The 20,255-nt window shown below is 38.8% G+C and overlaps 2 protein-coding genes across 2 annotated transcripts; one reads left to right on the top strand and one right to left on the bottom strand.

The window, feature by feature from the left end:
* Positions 1–730: 730 nt before the first annotated feature.
* LOC127811647 (uncharacterized protein At5g19025) lies at positions 731–10,735 on the top strand. The gene is made up of 2 exons (XM_052351680.1): positions 731–1,641; positions 10,411–10,735. Exons 1-2 carry the CDS (start codon positions 950–952, stop codon positions 10,445–10,447), a joined length of 729 nt encoding a protein of 242 aa, XP_052207640.1. The 5' UTR covers positions 731–949; the 3' UTR covers positions 10,448–10,735.
* Positions 10,736–10,869: 134 nt separating this feature from the next.
* LOC127811645 (mediator of RNA polymerase II transcription subunit 33A-like) lies at positions 10,870–17,733 on the bottom strand. The gene is made up of 12 exons (XM_052351679.1): positions 16,818–17,733; positions 16,099–16,209; positions 15,597–15,941; positions 15,228–15,508; positions 15,056–15,147; positions 14,592–14,949; positions 14,265–14,475; positions 13,588–13,702; positions 13,316–13,477; positions 12,498–13,134; positions 12,211–12,417; positions 10,870–12,118 (listed from the first exon to the last, which is right to left on the bottom strand). Exons 1-12 carry the CDS (start codon positions 17,108–17,110, stop codon positions 11,010–11,012), a joined length of 3,921 nt encoding a protein of 1,306 aa, XP_052207639.1. The 5' UTR covers positions 17,111–17,733; the 3' UTR covers positions 10,870–11,009.
* Positions 17,734–20,255: the final 2,522 nt, after the last annotated feature.

Raw genomic sequence — 20,255 nt, 5'->3', positions numbered from 1 at the left:
TTATTATTATTTATGGACAACAAGGTAAGTTCTCACATCAAACAACTACCATATATATATATATTTATGTAAAAAAATTTAGCTAAACTTATATTTTTGTTAATGTACTTTCACATTTTTTTAGTATAATCATACAAATTTTTATTTGCTTCGATTGTATTATTTTTGTGTTAATTTAATTTTTATATTTTAATTTTTTTATATGATAATTTAAACTTTTTATTATTTCGATTACATCATTGAATTTGTATTTTTGAGTCAACTTAATTTCTATACTTTGATGTAAAGAGAGTCATGTGTATTTTGTCATTTTATTTTATTTTTTTTACATAAGTATATGTGATAATTTGACTCAAAAATAAAAATTAAGGGATGTAATTAAAATAATAAAAAAATTAAATAATTACATAAAAAAATATTAAAGTAGAAGGAAAAAAATATAGATTTGGTAAAAAAAAATGAATTATTTTATGTATTTAATTTTTGTATTGCTTTATATGAATATAAACTAAAAAGTCCATAAACAAAACAAATAGACATAAGTTTTTTCTAAAATAAGTTAAATAAAAAACACAATTTTAGTGAATAAATTGGTAATTAACAATTAGTTACTTAAAATTTAAAATAAAATTGATCACCACTAATATTATGTATTTAAAAATTAAATAAACAATAAATTATATTATTAAAATATGAAACCTCGCCAATCCGCATTATAATATTTTTTTTCCCTCTCCGGGGAAGGAAGAGAAGACTGGAAAACAAATGTGCCTGCTAGCAAGCGCCGGCACCAATCTACGGACGGCTAGCCTGCGCACCACCAGGCCAACGCCCTCCTCCCAGTCCCTGCCCACGCCCAGATGGCAACATAGCCAAACCCCTAGAAGCATTTTTAACCTCTGAATTTTCCTGCCATTTTCTTTCCTCCCCAAACAAAAAGACCACTAACATGCGCCATCACCTCCTCTCCTCCACCATCGCCATGGCCCCCTCCTCAATTTCTCTCTACAAACAACCCCACCACCACCACCACCACCACCACCACCACAAAAAACCCTCAAACCCTAACCCTAGCTCTACCGCCACCGCCGCCCATTCCTCTATCCCCTGTAAACACTCCCCATCGGCCACACTCGACATCCTCATCCTCGTTCTCGTCCTTTTCTCAGGCGCGTTCCTCATCACCTCCTACTTCTCCTACATCTTCCAGTCCCTCTCTCTCCTTCTCCCCCCTCTCTCTCACTCCACCGCCCTCCTCCGCCGCGACTCCGCCATGCTTTACTTCATTGGCTTCGTGCTGTTCTTCGTCCTCACCCTCGTTTTGGTCGAGATCTGTTACGGTTACCGGTCGAAGAAGTGCGATAACCCTAGGTGCAAGGGGCTGAAGAAGGCGATGGAGTTCGATTTGCAGCTCCAGACGGAGGAGTGCCTGAGATCGGCCGCCGCGGCGGTGAGAGAGATCGATGAACTTCCCTGGAAGGGCGGCAGTGAGGGAAACCCCGACTACGAGTGCTTGAGAATGGAGCTGAGGAAGATGGCGCCGCCAAATGGGCGGGCGGTGCTGCTCTTCCGGGCCAAGTGCGGCTGCCCCGTGGCGAAGCTTGAGGGTTGGGGAGCAAAGCGCGGTCGCCGGCACAAGAAGTGAGTTCCATTGATTTGATTCATTTGAATTGGATGTTCAGTGCTTTGGAAAAAAATCTGCCTTTTTGCTTGTCCATATGGAATTGATTGTGTCAAATATGTGGCACGTGTTGGTGCTCTCTCATATGAGAATTTGTTTGAATTTAACTTGGGTTTGGGATCATTTTTTGGTTTTCCTGCTCATTTTAACCATAATATTAACCCATTAAGGATGACAACTGGAAAAGTGTAATTTGAATCTGTGCTTGCATTTGTTTGGATGATTTGAGTCTGGATTTTAGTTATACTGAAATGGCGTGAGTTTTTTTTTGTAGTTAGGGGTTTAATATCAATGGGTTTGTCACAGTTTGAGTGATGGAACAATATGGCTTTTTTCGTGCTTAGTTGTTTTCAGTTTTTTTGATTGGTTGTTAGAATTATTGGAAACATGATCAATTCCTAATTTGATTTGAGTACAATTTTTTGACAAGTACACAATATTGAATCACCTAAGAAACCTATGACTGATGCTTGCCTCCACTTTGGCAACCAATGGATGACTAGATAGGCTTTGCATATAGCAGAAACTAATCCACAAGGGTGACTGGGTAGGCTAATTTCTAAAAGTGTAGCAAAAACGTTCTAAGCTGGGTAGATCTTCTGCTATTTGCTGCAGAAGCTGTTTCACTGTTACTGAAAAGTTCCTTTAGGGGCTCCCTAGTTAACTTTATCCCTTTCTACAGTATTGCCCTCTGTGCTGGAGCAAGTTCAAAAATTGCAGAGGCGTTTTATTGGTGGGTATTGAGAATGAGTTCAAGTGTCATTTACTAGTTGGTGTAGGTTTATACTCCTTTTGGATGGCGAGTTGTTATAAGTTAAGAGTTTTTTAAACAAAGTTCTCATGCATAAGCGTTTATGGATGTTTCCTGCAGACAGTGAAGAGTTAGGTAAATATCACCACCATTGAGGTGGGTGTTCCAATATTTTTATATTCCCTTATGAGGTCTGGTTTATGGAGGGGCAATGATACAAGGGTTTGGGTATTTTTTATTCGTTTCATTTTATGAGGGATTTTGAGTTTGAGAATAAGTTCTCTCTTGATAATTGGTATCTTAGATCCTTGTTGTTTTGTAGATAGACAGAATAAAGAAGGTCGTGATGGGGTGTTCTCTTCTTTCTTGGACAGCATTGAGTTCTTAAATAATATTCTGTGGTTTTGTTAAAGATCAGGGGAGATCAAGTGGATTCATTGCCCATTGGGAGGATTTTTTTTTTTTTTTTTTCAATTTTCTTTTTGTATGCTTTGCTTCTCGTGTCTCCTTTTTGATAATCACTAACTGTTTCATCACCCAGTGGCTAGCTACACATGGAGTGTTCTTATGCTTGTTCTTGGAGTGCTATTGCTGATACCTTTTATGTTTGACTTCATGATGTTTGAGGTTGGAGTTATCCAAGACATAGCAATGGGAGAGGATGGGAGACCACTCCTTTTGTTTGTTTTTTTTTTTTTTTCTTTTTGATGTCACTCCTTTCGTTTGGCGTGGTCTATTTGGATGAACAGTTTGCTGGGTTTTTAAATAATAGGACATTGTTTTTTATATTTGTATAGTTTTAGACGATATAATATATACTGTTATTTTGATTATAAAGAACTGTTCCTTTGTTATTCTAATCACATACAAATTTATGAAAATAATTTTCACATTTTGCATCTTACAAAAGAAATGTGAAAAAAAACTTTGATTTTTGAAAACAGTATTCATAAACCAATTGAAAATTCAGGTCTTTAAATTACTAAAACTAGAAAGTTTATTTAAGATGTATTGGTGGATATAAAATCACATAGTTCTCATTTTATCAATAGATTACAATTCATTTTGGTCTTTCCTAACTTACCATATGCTTTGTGTTTACTCCTTAACAAAACTAGACTGAAGCCTAGACGGAGAAAAGGTTGTATTAGGTGGATAGCCAGCATAAAAATAATGCAAACAACAACCCAAAACCACTACAAATTATAAAAAAGTACTAATATCATATGGAGACAGCATTTAATCTATAATAATATTAATATATAAAATATTAATTAATATAAACATAAATCAACATACAAGAAAAGGTTACTACTCTTGTTGGAGTTGTGAGTAGGCTTAATTTTGTGGTTTTTAAGTCAGGTCAATTTTTGTTCTAAAAACTCTATTAAAAGCACTAAACGTTCCCATTTGTGTCCAACTCATAGACCACCATGTACTTCCCATGTTCACAGTTTGGATAGGTAGGTATCATTTGAAAAATGAAAATAGTAGTAAAAGTTTAAGGTTCTCTTTGTGGCGTGCTTGAGCATACTAGCATATTGGCCGAGTATTTGTATTCAATGTGTAAACAATGGCACAACATGTCAAAAATGAAATTAATAATAAAAAAACTCTATTTAGTGTGTTTAACCCATTTCCTGGTGTAGTTGGTGAGTATATTCATGTTTGATATGTGTTGAATGCTAGTGCCACACCCAAAATAAAGTGTTTGTACTTATTAGATTACTACTGTGGGAAATTACCTTTTGAGGCATCCCACTGCCTTGCCCCACACCTGCAGGATAGAAGAATGGGAACCAACGGTCCAGGGTTAGGCCTTTACCCTCCAACCATTGCTTTATTTGAGGAAGATGGAATGGAAATGGATGGAAGAGGGTTCTCCCTATTTGGGAGAGACAACAGTAATGGGAATGGAATGGAATGGAATTAAAAAAATTGCCTCCTTGTTTGGGAGAGTTGGGGGATGGAAAATAATGAAAAATGTTTCTTCTTGTTGGGAGAGCAATCAAAATGGGTGGAATGGAACAATATTAAACAATAAATGACCATTAATACCTTTTTAGTGGAAAGATGGTGTCATAAAGCCAATGGAAAACTATGTTCTCTCTCTATATTGTGCAACTCTCCTTGCTCTCCCGCATCACCTCACCTTCTTGTGATCTAGCCGCTTAATATTTTTGAGGAACCTATCAATTCTCATCTTAGCCTTACCACAAACCTGATAATTATTGTAAGATCATTTATGGGGTTGGGTTATGGAAGGGAAGGGGGGTGTGGATTCTTATAGATGCATTTCCTTAGGTTGGTAATGGAAAATAATGGTGAGTTTTTGGCTTTATAGTTGGGGTCACAATCTGCCATTGTGAGATGTTTCCCCTGTTTTTTTTTCAATTTGATAGGAATAAAAACATCACGATGCGGGGATTATTTACCTCTTGCTCTTGAAGGTGTGATATGGTCCTCCCTAATTTAATTTTCCAAGACTTGAAAATTGATTTATGATGGCCTTCTTTGGTTTCATACACGATCACCTTTTGATTGGGCAAGAGGAAGATAGGTGGTTTTGTTGTTAGTCTAGACTATGAGGTGTGGTATGGTCTTCAGAATTTAGACACAATATCCAAATTGGGAAACTAATTCTATGATTTCCTTCTTTGGTTTGTTCCTATGATCATTCTTTGATTGGACATGATCAGACTGGGGGATTAGAGATGGATTTCTCATCTATGGAGGAGCAGTCTCTATTTGTTTGTTCTATAAGACCCTTTTTGATAAAGGGAGAATGGGTTATCCTTGAATATTGGTGGAGATTGAAAGCCCCTCATAGGGTGGGACTTTTTTGTTTGGACAACTTCCTGCAGTTTTATCCCTGCTTTTATTAATTTGAGAATGAGGGAGCATGTCATGTTGGATTTGTGCCTTTCATGCAAAAAGGATATGAAAATTTTGGAACCTTCTCCTTTGCATTGTATGGTGACTTGGGATTTTTGGAGCTTACCCCCCCCCTCTTCTTTCTCCCCCCTTTCTCTCTTCTTCTCTATTTTGATGTTTTGAAGGTTTTAGAAAATCATGTACAAGAAAATAGAGACTGTTAGGTAGTTAGGCAAACTATAGGGATAATTTTTTATACAATTATTTATTTTTGAAGTGGAAGTTTTTTCTGTGTGTAATTGCCACCATTTGAGTAGTTACCATTTGTGTATAAATTTGTCCGATCTAAATAATAAAGAGAGAGAGAAGTTATTTTTGTCCAAATAACTACATGGTATTAGAGCAGTGAGATGGAGAGTTTAGAGGGAGGGAGAGTGGTGAAGATGGTAATCATCAGCCACTGCGCATCTCCTTTAACTTTGTCTGCCATAGCTGCAACTCCAGCCACAACCATCACCATCGCTGTCGCCTGTCACACTTAACCGCAATCACAACTGTCACCATTGAATGGATAACCGGCCACAGTCATGAAACTGCGTCGGAGGAAGTGAAGGGCTGCAGAACAGAGATTGATGAGGAAAACAATAGGGTTTGCAGCACAAAACTTGAACAACCATTGCAATTATTGGAGGAGATGAAAAGACGCAGCACAGAGCAGCACTCCGGCATCAAATATGGTAGATGTTGGTTGCAGGTGGAGTCATGGAGAAGGCAGACAGTCACACAAGAGAAGGCTGATTCGTTGATCTTCATCATGTGGTCATTCGATGACCGCACTCACGACTGCCCCTACTGTCACTGTCTCGCCAAATATCCTAAGAAGGGGATTTGCATGGACTTAGTCAAGAAAACCTCAACGTTTTTAAAAAATCTGCCTGCCACAGATGAGTTAAACAATGGGTATGGCAAATTGGCTTTATTTTTCTAGAGGTTGCTGCTTTAGCCTTTATGGTGGCTTTATCTTATTTATTTATTTTTTTTGGGTAACGCCCCATCACGAGTGCCCTCACCTACTGGCCTCAGAGTATAGTGAATGAGTTAAATCAGGGAACCTGGTGGCCCTTGGTGGCTTTATCTTATTTTAGTTGTAAGGGATATTGCTTTAGCCCAAGCATTAAAAAAAAAAAAGAAGCATTGTAAGGGTTATTGTTGCAGCCCATGTGTAAAAAAACATTGTAAGGGTTATTGCTTCAGCCCAAGTGTAAAAAAGTATTGTATGGGTTATTGCTTAAGCCCTAGTGTAAAAAAGTATTGTAAGGGTTATTGCTTGATCCCGTGAAAAAGCATAGTGTGGTTATAGCTGAATCATCAAAAGCTACCATTGTAAAAGAGGATAGTGCTCACCTCTCATAAAAGGCACTTGATAGGAAATTTCATCCTCTTTAAGATGGCATAAGAGAATGCCACAAAAGAGATGTATTCCAATCCTGAAGACACATCAAGTCGGAGTAAATTTCATCCTCCACAAAACTGCACAAGAAATCTGGAATGCTGCAAAGGAGACATGTTTTCGACACTAAAGACACAACAGAGGCATTGTTAAGGAGACCTCTTAGTTACCAAATATCTTAGTTATTTAAACTAGATACTGACATTAACTCAACATGTTTAAAGTGACCTAAATAGAAAGACATTTCATAAAAAAAAATTGAATGTGGACAAGGATCTACTGAAGACCTAGCTTGAGGGGGCATGTAGAAAACCATGTATAAGAAATAGAGACTGTTAGATAGTTAAACAAACTATAGGGACAATTTTTTATGCAGTTATAGTTATTCATTTTCTAAGTGGCAGTTTTTTTTGTGTAACTGCCACCATATGAGTAGTTACCATTTGTGTATAAATTTGTCCAATTTGAATAATAAAGAGAGAGAAGTTATTTCTGTCCAAATAACTACAAGGGTAGTGTTGGGTACTGCCTTAAAATCCTATGTGCCTAGCTCAGGCCTGCTCTTATTATAGTATGTATGAGATGTGCATGGATGCCTTTTTATTTTTGCGCTACGTGGTTGACCTAGAGTCAGCCTGACTATGGAGCCTTTGTGGGTTTAGAGAGAGAGAGCCATAGTATCAAGGAAACCAGTCCTGTTTCCCTCTTTCTTTTTTTGTTGAGAGAGGATGCTCCCTTATTCTTTCAATTCACTTTTGTTTTTTGTAAATAATATTTCCATATAAGTAGCTGTTAGGATCCTAGGGTTCGCCTAGGGTTTCAGCAGAGAATTAGGGCAGATTTTAGGAAGAATTAGAGCAGAATTAGAGAAAGAGAAAAATCAGGAGGAGGCAGAAGAAGCAGGGAGATCGAGAGGGAGAATAGAGGAGAGAATCAGAGAGAATTGGGAGGGAGAAAGAGAGGAAGAGAAGCTGAGGGAAAGAAAGAGACGGATCCGAGAGGGAGAGGGAGTTTGGAGAGATGAGATCAGAAGATTCAATTGATATTTCTGAACAATCCCGCTACAACAGCCCTGGTAGCTTTATATAGCCACTTCTCCTATACTAAGATTCTATTATAAAGACAAAACAGAAAATACAAGTAAAATAACTAACTAGTCCTGAGCAATAATGTGCTACACCCAACCCTACTGTAAGCTATACACCCTAGGGTCCTGACAGTAGCCTTTTAGGTTTTCCTGGCTCCTTTTAGAGGTTTTGCCTCCTTGATGGCTTTGTTTTTCTATGCGGTGTTATTTATTTAAAAAAAAAAAAAAAGAGGTTGCTTACATTGATTGTGTTCCACTGATTGATGTGCTGGTTCTAAGCATGAGCTCAGACTCCTTCCTTGTTTCGCCAATTGCATATTATTAAGTTTTATTACATTTGCAATGAGACTTGTCATTGATTTGTTTGAGAGGATGGATTAGAGGAAAAGTTGAGAGGGTGGTTCAAGTTCTGTAGTTTTGAAATTAAATTCTCAACTGAACCATTGGATCAATAAAAGTCTTCTTTCTGCAACTCTAGGGGTCTGAGGGCTGGTTGACATGCTTTCTATGCTTCTCTGTCATTGTTGTGGAGATCTTGGGGGGTGCTCACTGCTGGTCTACTACGTGGTGCCTAATTTGCTAAAAGAAAATGCAAGATGGTGCAGGTCCCATTTTTTCTTTCAGATATCATGTTGATTCTCTCTAGTGATGGGAGGAGCTGGGGGAATGTGCAGTGTGTTCTCATATTCAATAAGGTAGTGTCTGGTGTAAGGATAAATCTGACTGAGTTGAGATTATTGCATTGATGTCAGTGAGGATGTGGCATCTTGGCTACTACGTTGAGGGTGATTCTTATGGAAGTCAGAGTCATGTAACATTGGGGGTCTGATAGAAGATTGGCTTCATTAAGTACAAAATCTGTTGGAAGGAGGAGGAAAGAGTTACCCCTATCAAGAGCAGTCTTTTGACCTTACCGTTATACTTTTTGCCTACCATCGTTATTCATATTTTTATTGCTGAAGGGCTTCAAAAACTCACGATAATTTTCTGCATGGGGGTTCAGTGATGAGTTCAGCATCACTTGGTTGAGGAAATATGGTATTCTTGCCTAAAGTAGCAGGTAGAGGTGCTTTACTCAGAATCAGAATTGTTAACAATGAAGTGGATGTGCGAGTTGTCATTGGAAATAGACATGGAGAAGGTGATCATGTCATTAATGCATGTTAAGTTGGGGGCAACTGGTGCTCAAAGTAAGAGATGGTTAAATCCATATGGAGTGGGTTTATGGAAAGCATCATTAGGTTTAAGGAAGATTTTTACAGGTTTCCCATCATTTTATTTTTTGTCTTCCTCTTTCTTTTTTACTACAAGTTTCTTCCATTTCATCCGGTCATCTCATCAGGTGGGTCTATTGATCTTCTTCTCATAAAATAAATGAAATTTAGATCAAACATCATATTTACTTTTATTTTCAAAATTAAAATTAAAAAAACAGAATTACCAAACATGTTCAGGTTTAAAAAAAAAATGAAAGCTGAACTGAAGAAATAAAACTAAACTAATAATTGAAAATTGACAGTTTTATCAAATGACTGCTTAATATACAAAAACTATCAATTGAAAAATGAAATGATACATAAAGGAGCTTTACCTTTTATACATACTTGTATATTTATATTTATATATATATATATATATATATGGAGAGAGAGAGAGAGAGAGAGAGAGAGAAGGGGGGGGGGGGGGGGGAGGGTGTTTAACTTTAAGAAATAGGGGGACCACTTTTTAGCTCACACCAAATAGTTTAAAAAATGCTTACTCGAGTTAAGTTGGGGCTTCCTTCCATTTAGATTTGCCTGAGTTTGATTTTGATTACTGAAATTATTTTAGGCATCATGTTGATTTATCAAAGGCCAACATTGGTTGAATTTGTTGGGGAAGTACAGTTGAGCCCTCTGCTTCCTGTACATCATTCTTCCTGGTGAATCTTTTTTTTACCAATTTTTAATTATTTTTACCCAATCCCATTTACCAGTGAGAGTTGGAATTCTAAACAGTAATACTGATTTCACATCCCCTCAAAGAAAATAGGGGGAAAGGAAAGACAAATGAAAAAACAACTTCACACTTTTTGCTTTGATATCTGTTGAAACAAATGCTTGTCTGAACATAATTCATATGAATTTTGTTGTTCAGTCAAAGTTATGCCCATGAATAGTTTTCTGTGTAATTGATTACCAAATCTACTGTTGTCACTTGAACTGTGAATGAATGCCAGCAGGGGCCTATTTGGTCTAATATTTATACCTCTCCTAAGATATTGTGTTGGTGGAATCCAACAGAAATATCTTATTGCAATCATACGCTGGATGTGTGCTGTGACTAAGCCAGCTCTGTATGGATTTTTTTTTTTTTTTCTTGTTGAATGACTCAGACTTTAAGCTTAAGTTTGCTGCCTTGGAGACATGCTGTTTAGGTTTTAAGAACTGTCAATTGCATACTCACAATTAAATGCTCCTTATGATGGAAACTCTGTCCTATTTTTGCTAGTGACATTAATATTACTTAATCCGTTTTCCCTTTATTGACATGATTTGTGACTTTTCATGTGTGATCTTATGCACTAGGGGTTTGGTGCCGCATGGGGGAGGAGATCATCGCTGATTGGTCTTGGTTACCCCATTGTCAAGAGATACATATATTTCCCCTTTACTTGTCCTATTTACCTTTCTGGACGTTGTTTCTCCTGGGAAAATTATATTATGAATAAGAACAGTGCTTTCGATCTTCATCAATGACAGAATATCTTGTTTTTAACTTTTTTTTTTTTTTTTTTAAAGATAGTCATCCATGTATGCACACTATCATTGGACGTTATTTTTTCTTTGTACGTGGCACTAATAAATATGTGAACTAGAAAATGTAATTATACGAGAATTTGTGCAAGTTTAACAGGTTGGTGGGCAAAGTGATCAGTGCGGTTGACATGGTGCATTTAGGGAGATGCAAGCTTTGATTTTGTATTGCATAGCAGATTGGCAGTTAGGTTAGAATTCATGTGAATAAAATAAAAGGCTTGAGATGATGTTGTCTATCTTCCAATTCACTAAACAGAAATTCTAGCCTTCACCTTTTGCAAAGGATATTATCTGAAATCCAATGTAGATGAGTTACATTCGTTACAATCCCCAGTCTAGAGATTTTTGGACAGGAAGAATGAAAGATGCTATATTTCGCTCTCAATTATCAATTGTACTGCTGCTCCCACAGTCCCTACACCACCAACCCTTAGCAAACCCAGTGCAAGTTCCTCCTCATTCCATTGCCTTAACCCTTTACTCAGCCTCCCCAACAGCACCACATCCAACTCGGGCACCCAACTAGGCGAGCCAGCTATCACCAGGCTCAGAAACCCCAACACGTAAGCACGCCAAGTAGCCCAACGACAACCAACTGAGATCTTCCCGGTTATGGCATCTGCCATGAACTCCATATGGGGTCTGAGCACCTTGGACCGCCGCTTTGATGCTGGTGAGGATGAATCCACACCCCAAGCTAAAGCCCCACAAAGCGCCGCAAAGTATGCCAAGGCAAACCCCCCAAGCATTGCAACCACCCCATCTGACCCTTGTTCTTGCTCAGATATGAACCAAGAAGGCAGTGTTTCTATAATCATAGACTGGACCAGTGCTGAGCCACCGGATAACCATACCAGAGAAGCCCCAAGTGAGGCAGCCACTTTCACCTTAGCCATGGCTGCAGCAAGTGAAAACTTTCTATATCTCATTCCACTTCTGGCTTTCTTCAGCTCGTCTAGTCTGTCCTCTGGAAGGCCATTGTGGGCTATGTCTCTCACAGATTGCATCAAGAGTGAAATAATCTCTTCCTTCAAGAACATGATATCTCTGATAGATCGATACACCCGGAGGTATAAAATCCCGGGGGCAGCCGGAGACATCCCGCCGGAGAAATGGGATCCAAATCCATGGCCGAGAAGAGCCCCAACACCTCCATTGCTCGAGATAAGGGTTGCCTTCAGGCCAAGTGTTGTAGTAAAGCAGCTCTTGAGAAGCTGGACCAAAGCTTTGTTATTGTGAAGGAACACGGTTTGAGATGCAGAAAAAACAAAGAAATCGCTCCATCTCTTTGCCTTTTGGGTCCATAAGGAGGTCACAACTGGCATGCATGGCCACGGGCAGCCTGCTGCAAGGGACTCCAACGCCGGCCCGGCCAGATTCAGAAAACGCTGCGAGGCTTTGTCGAGTTTATACGTGATCGTCACGCTCACAAAGGCAGCCAAGGGCAGCGGGAGCGTGGCTGCTGTAAAGCTTCCCCCTGCAAGAAAGGCGTATTTTTGTTGTTACAGCAACAATATATGAAACCTTAAATCTTATAATGTCAAGTCGGCTATATGAATGGAGAGGAACCTGCAGCAACGCTGGGGACAGCAACTCCAGTGGCAGCTAGGATCCTTTTAATCTGCTGCTCGACATTCAACAGATTTGCAGCAGGACTCGGCCAATCTGTCCCGTTCATACACACCGGTTTCCACACACCCCGAGTTGCTTCGGCAGAGAAGTAGCTCACAATTGTTGCCAAAGATGCAGGAAGGAAGTCAGCCAAATCTTTGAGTCCTGAAACAAATGAAAACACCACAACATCAAGACAGATGCTGGTGATACCGTTATAATCAGATCAACAAACCAAACCAAACCTGTGCAGAGTTCGCGAGGCGACAGTCTTCCGTGCGCGCAGGCTGTCAGAGCGGCATCAACGACGAAAGGGAGAGCTTCAAGGACATCCCAAGCAGGCAATTTAAGCCTTAGGGAGGCATTTTCAATCGCCGGTCCAGATGAACTACTAGTCCCAGATGTTACAGAAGTCGACTGGCCTGCTCGACTAATCTTCCTAAACAACATGTCGAGAAGGTCATCGACAATGTCATGGACCAGGGTCCCGGGTACAAGACCCGAAAGGGTTGAAGCTAAGCAAGCTTGATTTTGCTGGTACCATAGTTTTAGCTTGGGGAATGAATCCAGAAATATGGGTTTTGGAGATGACGAAGCTGTAGAAACTGAGAGTTTGCTTCTATATCGAGCCATCAGTTGGGAGTTCCTAATCAATAATAGGTATTCAGGAGTGAGTTGTGAACCTACTGGGGGCACATCGCCTACTCTGTACTCAAGAGGTGGATGGTTAAACCGCCATAGCTTGAGGAGAAGAGCAAATGCATTTGAAAACACTGCATACACAGAGATCTCTTCTCCGGTTGGGAGAGGCCACGAGACATCCGGCACACACGACCCGAACACCTCGCAGATAGGCATCAAGGCGCCAGCGAGCTGTGGGACCTGACAAAGATGACAGAAAAGAGAGAATGTTTAAGACTCTTGATTGTTGTCGTTGATCAAGTTCCCGAGTTGAAGAGAAAAGCAAGCTTCTTCTATACTTTAGAAGAATTGAGGGTTCGAGGTACCACAACAACAACGGCAAAATGTTTCAGATACTAAGATGCAAAGCCAATTTTGATACCATGCCATGGAGGGAGAAGATCTGAACACAGTCAACAGGTGCAATTCCGACGAGGAGGACATTCAGCATTGGACCATAGCCTATTAAATGGCTTCCACTCCCAGAATGATCCACAGGAACTGGAGGAGAGAGTAATCTAATTATAAAATGGACAGTGTGTTCCTGCAAAGATCACGAGCTTAATAAGTTTTAATCCTATTATACGAATTCTATCGCCTTATCTTCTACTAGAAATTTGTGTCAACGGTCTTAGAAGACATGTTTCTTTTTACCTGTATATTCCAACCCCGAATTAAAGAGGCTCCACAGAGAATACTGGCAGCAGCAATCCTCTCATCATCTGATCCTCCAACTGCAATCTCAAAGACTCTCTCGAGCTCCGCTAAGCTTGCATCAAATCCATGAGCTCAATTAAATTCAGTTGCTTTACTCTTTGGCTAAATCTGAAAAAAAGAGCATCTGACATACCATCATCCTCACATTTGCAAAAATGTGAGGCCACCAACAACAAATAGAATGGATTTGAAGCGAACATACAAAGCACAATTATCCCCAAAATATTTGTTGCCACTGATAATCTACATTAATTAAGCATCCAACTTACATTTTGATTTCAACAAGGCATACCAACATGTTACCTTAATGTTTCGCACAACGCCAAATTAAGTCTTCATCTCATTATACGAGGTCAGTTACATGAATTTGAAATCATCAATTATCTTTATTTATGACTTATCTTTTATAAGTTCCTTATAACATATGTTAGTCTCGTTTCACATAATATTTTTGTAGCTCAAAAGATAAATTAGTGTGGCAATTCAGGCCTCAAAACCAACAAAGAGGCATTAAACTTGACAAGACAGGCTCAATGGAACTATAAATTCCAAGTAATTTCTATAAAAAGATAATAAAAAATAACATGGGGTTAATCAAAGTTATGAACATGTACCTTGAAGCAGGAACTGAAACTAAAACATCTATTAGAACTGGAGTAAGTGAAGCCCCTTCCATAAGTGCCGACCAACCTGGAACCTGTAAAAGAAAATTATGAGGTATTTGATTGATTCTTCCATTCATATAGCCAGGCCAGAAATATGCAGATGTGTCCAATAGATCTCTGGCAATACAAGCCTCCACAATCAAATGGTGCATGTTTCCATCTGCAAACCAAAATCAGGTCTTTTAGAAGAAGAAGAAGAAGAAGAAGAAGAAGAAGAGGAGGAAAGATTCAATTGCCAGAGCCCAAAGGGTAGGTCTGTGCCAAAATGCTACATACAACAGTCCATTTGAATGTCATTCGTGTCGACGCGCTCAAAGTATGCAGCGACGTCGATGCCAGAAGTACACATCAGAGCTTTTGCAGCAGCCTGGTTGGCTATGGAAATAACTGATTGAGGTGGAGTCAGCAAGCTCGGATAATCTCCGAGGCTCTGCAAACTGGAAGCCAAGTCCCTGCGACGCGTGCCAGGAACCGGTTTCTCTGTACAAAGAGCACTGTCGTTGTAACTTGTTTCATCAATCGGCGCACTTTCCTCTTCCTCAACTAGATCAGCAGCCACGAGAGTTACGATAGTCAGCAGCATGCACAAACGAGTGTCGAGGCAAGGTACAGGACCCTCGATCGGCTTCCTCTCCTAAAAGCACAACAACAACATATCAAGCCTTTATTCTACTTTATGAGGCCAGTCATGAATTCTAGATTTCCATACACAGGCAAGAAGTTAAGAATCAAATACTGACCCTTTGGACAAGGCGTAAAGCCGCCATCCAGAGACATAAGAAACTCTGGTGCCAAGTGGTGTTGTTAATTGCTTGAAGGGCCTTGAACACGCCTGTCACAGGGGGAGAAGAAAGAACTCTTCATTCTACCAGAGAGTTTAAGGTAACAACACCAAATTTAATGAGTTTTTACCAATAATGATCTCAATGGCACTTGTTGTATTAACTTGTGAACCATCCATTGTGTCTTCTAGCACCAGGTCAAGAGGGAGCCAAAGCGCAGAACAACTAGCTCCAGAAGCGCTGATCGCATGTAGCTCTTGCAGAGAACCTGCTTTGCATTTTCGGGATGGGATTTCGCTAGCATTTGAACCCGGCTGCAGAGAGGCTGTAACTCGTGCATTCCTCAGTGCTGATGAACTCGCTGCGAGCAGCTCTGTTCGCTGGACAAAGGCTCGCCAACGCGCAGCGGGCCTATAGCAAACTCGAATCAGGTACTGGAAGAACACATGAATCATGAACTTATTGAAAAGCAATAGTGTTCAAGGAATGAAGCTCTGACATGTTGTGGCCAGCCAATTTAAGAATCCTGGAAGTTACTTTGTTCTGTAGGAACTGCCTAATTAATTCTATGGCCATCATAGTGTTTGTGTCGTGCAATTTCTCTTGATGTGCAATCCTCTGCTCATTATAATCATCATCGTCGCCGTCTACCTCCATATCTTGTGGCCTAGTTAACCATATTGTTTCTGGGGTCCGATCCAGCAACCCTTTATCGTCTAATGTGGCGTCAAGCAACTGAAAGACAATTGCAAAGATGAATTCCACCAGAAAAATGCCCGGTTCACTTGCTCGGAGACCAAATGTCCGGGAGAGATGAAGGACGCCGTCTATCAGATCTATGATTCTGCGCGAAGAAAATAAGGACAAAATCATCATTTCTCCCCGTAAAATCGGGCAGCATATCATTATCCTCTTGGTAACCTAAAGAACAGCTTTAAACAGCAAGGAATGAAAATGTTGGAGAAAGGGTGTTTCCTCGTAGGATGACGGAGAGAGCTCACTTGTGAAGATTTGGCCAATCTGTATGAGATTTGAGTGTCAAAGCATGTCTCCTGAGGAGTTCGATATAAAGCCTATATGCTGCTGGCCTTGAATGTCGACTGGGAATAACCCTGTAAAAACAGAGAGGTACAATGAATTTCGTGGAAAATAAGGTAACATATTAGGATGCCATTGCAACTCTTTCTAGAGAAAAGTACACATTGCTGCTGAGAAACTGTCAACCATTTGAAATCATGTTTTGGTAATGGACTAGAAGAAAGTAGAGCATAGCATCATTCATGATAAAGTATTAAGGAAAGTAGAACGGTTTAACTTCCAAGTTCATTTGTCTAGAATTTCATCATGTTTAAGTTTTGAGTCGAGCTCAGTTCAGAGTTTAAATGAGCTGAGTGCCTTCAAACTCGAACTCGGCTAGTTTATTAATTGCGCATAAAAACCAAACTAACTCGAATAAGCCTAAATGAAGCCAGGTTTTTGAGGTGGTTGTAAACAACTCTATTCATTTGCATCCCTAACCCCATGAAACGAAAATGGAAAAAAAACTGACACAGGCAGAAATTAAGCAACCAAAAAGTGAGGAAAAAGAAACAAAAAGGAGAAATTATTTTATGCTTTAGAAGCACCAAAGATTGATGCCACAAACCAATTGGATACTACCGCCTGCTCGTGAAAATGTTAACCAGTAAGTATATTCAACACAGAGAGAGAGAGAGAGCACCTGACGGAAAGCAGAGCGAGGACGAGGAAAGGAGGGACGATGTTGAAGGCCATGGCCCTGTCCAGAAACTTCCACGCCACGGGCTCGTTGTTGCCCCAGCAAATGTGCGACACCAGAAGCTTCGCCAGCTCTGCAGAAGGCAGCGACACGCCCCAAGATTTCAAACTCCATGAAAGCTCCGTTACCCACAACACTGGATCGCTGCCCTTGTCCTGCGCCGCCTTCGTCTTCTCCAAAACACGCTCCCACACCACAGAATGCTCCCTATGATCTACTCCCTCCGCTGCCGCCATTCATGAATGAAACTTACACAGAGAGAGAGAGAGAGAGAGAGAGAGAGAGAGAGATGAAGGTGGTTTGGGTTGTTGGAGCCAAATGCAGTTGCAAATCGGATTGTGATGTGTATATATTATTATATATATTATAGTACGAGTATGTAATTTTTTTTTTTCTTATGCAATCAAAAGCTAAAACAAAATTTTCAGAGATATTAATGTGTTCTTCTTCTTCTTCTCAATTTCCATTTGCAGATTTAAAAAAGTTAAGACAAATCTAGCATTATCGTGATCTTTGAATCAAATTCTCAACTTGGTGGGAGAATAGCAGCTAGTTAGCTCCTTCATGAACTGATGATGATGATGATGATGAGACACCACTATTCATTCCATTCACGTCCCATTGCCATTGGGAAGGCTTTAGTAGAGAGTAACAAGTGGAGGTGTAGCATTACTTCTTTCCCCTTCCATCATCTCAAAACATAAAACCTAAATTCAAACATCAATGAAAGCCCACTTGGAATTTATAATATAATATCATCCACTTCTCCATATACATATACATATATATAGATCATTCTATCGTGACAATATTGATCAATTGAACTAAGGAATATATATAATGAAATGAAGAACAAGAAAAAGAATATTGCGATGAAAATGAAGGAAAAATCTGTTTATATAAATGTTGGCAAGATGGAAGTGCATTGCATTTTGGGCCCATTTTTCTCACCCATTTTGTGATAAATTTCACACCCAGTTATTATTCTTTTTGAGTTATTTTCATGCAAATAGAGTGAGAAATAGAAAGTTAGGTTAAGGGTAGGTGGAGATGATGACAGGGTACTAGTGAAGATATTGCTTTAGGTTTGAAAAACGATGGTTTCATTAATGTGAAATTACTCGATACTAAATTTGGATTAATTTTGATGTTACGCATAATAATATTACGAATCCTGGCTTAAATCTTAAATTTTAACTAATTAGGGTAAGGTCACATCTCACAAGGGGGCTGAGCAAGGCTGCCCCATGTTTTCTTATTCAACATATTCGAACTAATCGAATCAAATCAACTTTAATTCAATTTTTTTTCTTACATAAGTTTGATTCGCTTAATTTTTTTCAAAAGTTCAGTTTTCAATTTTTGAGTTTAAAGAATTGAATTAACTGAACCGACCAAATTTTAAAATGATGTTGTTTTGATGTTTATAAAAAACGTTGTTTTCTTTGATTTTGTGTATTTTTTATTGGTTACTTTAGTTTTTTGTATTTCCTCAGTTTAATCGTTTCAGTTCGATTTATATGGTTTGAGTTCAGTTTTTTCAATTATCGATTAATTCAACTTTTTGGGTTAATCGATCTGTACGATTTGATTTCGTTTCAGTTCGATTTATATGGTTTGAGTTCAGTTTTTTCAATTATCGATTAATTCAACTTTTTGGGTTAATCGATCTGTATGATTTGATTTTATTCCTTGATTCGATTTAAATTAGCATATTTTGGTTGGTTCGGTAATCGAATCGATCATTTGCATACCCTTATTCCTATGGACGACTAGCTTGGTTATTTACTTGAAAGGGTGGGATTGAAAATAAAAAAAAAGTTAAAAATCTAAATACAAAATAAAAAAATAAATGCAAAATTGTCAACCATGTCCATTTTCATTTTCTTAAATAAAAACAAAATCTGAATGCAAAAAAAAAAAAAAAAAAAAATTAAATAGCTCTATAGGATGCCTCAAGCAATGAACAATATGACGGATGCCTTTGCATGGAGTCCACGATGTTTACGATAAATAATATTTCATTAGCTCTTAGTGTATAAATCATGGATTATAATAAGTTAAAATTTATATTAGTAGATCATGATTCGATTTTTTATTCTACGCAATAAGATAAAGTCTTCATATTCGATTTATTTCCTTTACTGAAATCGAGAGCATGGGTGATGAGGGATCGGGCAAAGATGATAATTTTAATAATATTTTACTATTTATGTTAGATAAAGAGCTTAACATGAGCTCATTTGCTAAACACAATCTAATAGAATAGTAAAAAAAAAAAAAGCCTCTAAATAATACTTTGTTGATTTGATTTCATTATGATGTTGGTTGTTGGTCATAATTATGTCATTCTTAATTGAGTGGTATAACATAACTAACATCTTTAAAATGTGAGTCAATGATAACATTTTTGAACGTATATAACTTAGATATAATGGTTAAACGCACCAAAAGCTATTGCAAATAATTTATCAAAAAAAAAAAAAAAAAACACCCAAATTTTAAAGTGGTGTTGCTTACATACAATAATTAAATTTATTTATATTAGAGAACATGTTAGATAGAGTCCAGACAAGAGAACAAGGCTCTTAATGGGTGCTGGGCTCGATCCGTTGTCTAAGAGAACATAAAGGATGTAAAAGGTCTTTGGATGACTTTGGCGAGTCTTTGGGAGCCTCGCTCCTAATAGGTATTAGTCTTCGATGGACTAGTCCTTCAATGGGTCCAGAGAGTCTTTGGATGTGTAGGCATTGGATGGGTTTGCAACATAGGAGCAGCCAGAAAACATGCGGGGAGTTTTTCCGCGCAAGCCCTCTGATGTCTAAGTTTGATGATGATGCCATAGAATAGAAGTATGTATGTATGTATGTATGTATGTTGTGATGTTCTGAATGAGTGTCTTCGAATGAGAGTCTCTCGATGGGTTCAGGGTATGATAGGGTAAGAGTATTTAAGTCTTGGATCTAAGTCTTCTCTGTCATGAGTCCTTTTTGGACTGTAACGGGAGATAATTATAAGCATTGGTGGTGTAACGGCCCGCCTCCCGAAGCCCCCGCTAGCATAGAGGATCCGTGAGAAGGTCATTACTAAAATGATATCGAACAATAATACAACTACACCTCACACACAACCCTTATTAAATCACAATCTTTCTTTATTATAACATCTCATATTCATCTTTACAAAACCATTCATCACTTGGGCCCACTTGGGCTTACATAACGTACGTCAATCTCAAAAACGTAAATATTACACAATGACATCCAGGACCTAGGTTCGGGAGAGCTCTGCACTTGCTATCACGACTCAACGATTTGGACCCGATTCTGTTGAACGCATCTGCGGTTTCAGGATACTCTTATCTAGAATGATGGAAAGCAA

Source organism: Diospyros lotus, chromosome 10 (genome assembly GCF_014633365.1).
Source record: "Diospyros lotus cultivar Yz01 chromosome 10, ASM1463336v1, whole genome shotgun sequence".
Classification (NCBI taxonomy): domain Eukaryota; kingdom Viridiplantae; phylum Streptophyta; class Magnoliopsida; order Ericales; family Ebenaceae; genus Diospyros; species Diospyros lotus.
Note: the sequence above shows the minus strand (reverse complement) of the source record. Positions and strands in the feature narration are given on the sequence as shown.

Excerpts from the sequence above, each read along its gene's own strand:
- LOC127811647 (XM_052351680.1), top strand. The coding sequence starts at position 950 with ATGCGCCATCACCTCCTCTCCTCCACCATCGCCATGGCCCCCTCCTCA. Across the intron at positions 1,642-10,410 it reads CGCGGTCGCCGGCACAAGAA|GGGTTTGGTGCCGCATGGGG; the intron begins GTGAGTTCCATT and ends CTTATGCACTAG.
- LOC127811645 (XM_052351679.1), bottom strand. The coding sequence starts at position 17,110 with ATGGCGGCAGCGGAGGGAGTAGATCATAGGGAGCATTCTGTGGTGTGG. Across the intron at positions 13,478-13,587 it reads TTCGGGGTTGGAATATACAG|GAACACACTGTCCATTTTAT; the intron begins GTAAAAAGAAAC and ends TGATCTTTGCAG. Across the intron at positions 13,135-13,315 it reads TCTTCTCCCTCCATGGCATG|GTCCCACAGCTCGCTGGCGC; the intron begins GTATCAAAATTG and ends CATCTTTGTCAG.